The 261-nt window shown below is 51.0% G+C and overlaps 2 protein-coding genes across 6 annotated transcripts in view; one reads left to right on the top strand and one right to left on the bottom strand.

The window, feature by feature from the left end:
• rab10 (RAB10, member RAS oncogene family) overlaps positions 1-261 on the bottom strand; it is a gene marked incomplete in the record, with an annotated part of 31586 nt that overhangs the window by 2991 nt on the left and 28334 nt on the right.
• The window catches only part of LOC106534789 (uncharacterized), a 2741-nt gene continuing 2521 nt past the window's right edge, over positions 42-261 (top strand). For 3 of the 5 annotated variants that reach the window (XM_014031546.1, XM_014031547.1, XM_014031545.1), the window contains exon 1: positions 78-246. In XM_014031546.1, the coding sequence (XP_013887000.1) occupies positions 119-246 (128 nt within the window). In that variant the 5' untranslated portion in view covers positions 78-118. The other 2 variants (XR_001312388.1, XR_001312389.1) reach the window with 1 other exon arrangement.

Below are 261 nucleotides of genomic sequence, written 5' to 3'. Positions count from 1 at the left end.
GCAGGTACATGTGGAGACTACCACAGGTACATGTGGAGACTACCACAGGTACATGTGCAGACTACTGCAGGTACATGTGGAAACTACTGCAGGTACATGTGGAGACTACCACAGGTACATGTGGAGACTACCGCAGGTACATGTGGAGACTACCGCAGGTACATGTGGAGACTACCGCAGGTACATGTGCAGACTACCGCAGGTACATGTGGAAACTACTGCAGGTACATGTGCAGACTACTGCAGGTACATGTGGAGACT

This window comes from Austrofundulus limnaeus, unplaced genomic scaffold (assembly GCF_001266775.1).
Source record: "Austrofundulus limnaeus strain Quisiro unplaced genomic scaffold, Austrofundulus_limnaeus-1.0 Scaffold1269, whole genome shotgun sequence".
Classification (NCBI taxonomy): Eukaryota; Metazoa; Chordata; class Actinopteri; order Cyprinodontiformes; family Rivulidae; genus Austrofundulus; species Austrofundulus limnaeus.
The sequence above is the reverse complement of the archived record's forward strand: the minus strand, read 5'-3'. Positions and strand labels throughout refer to the sequence as shown.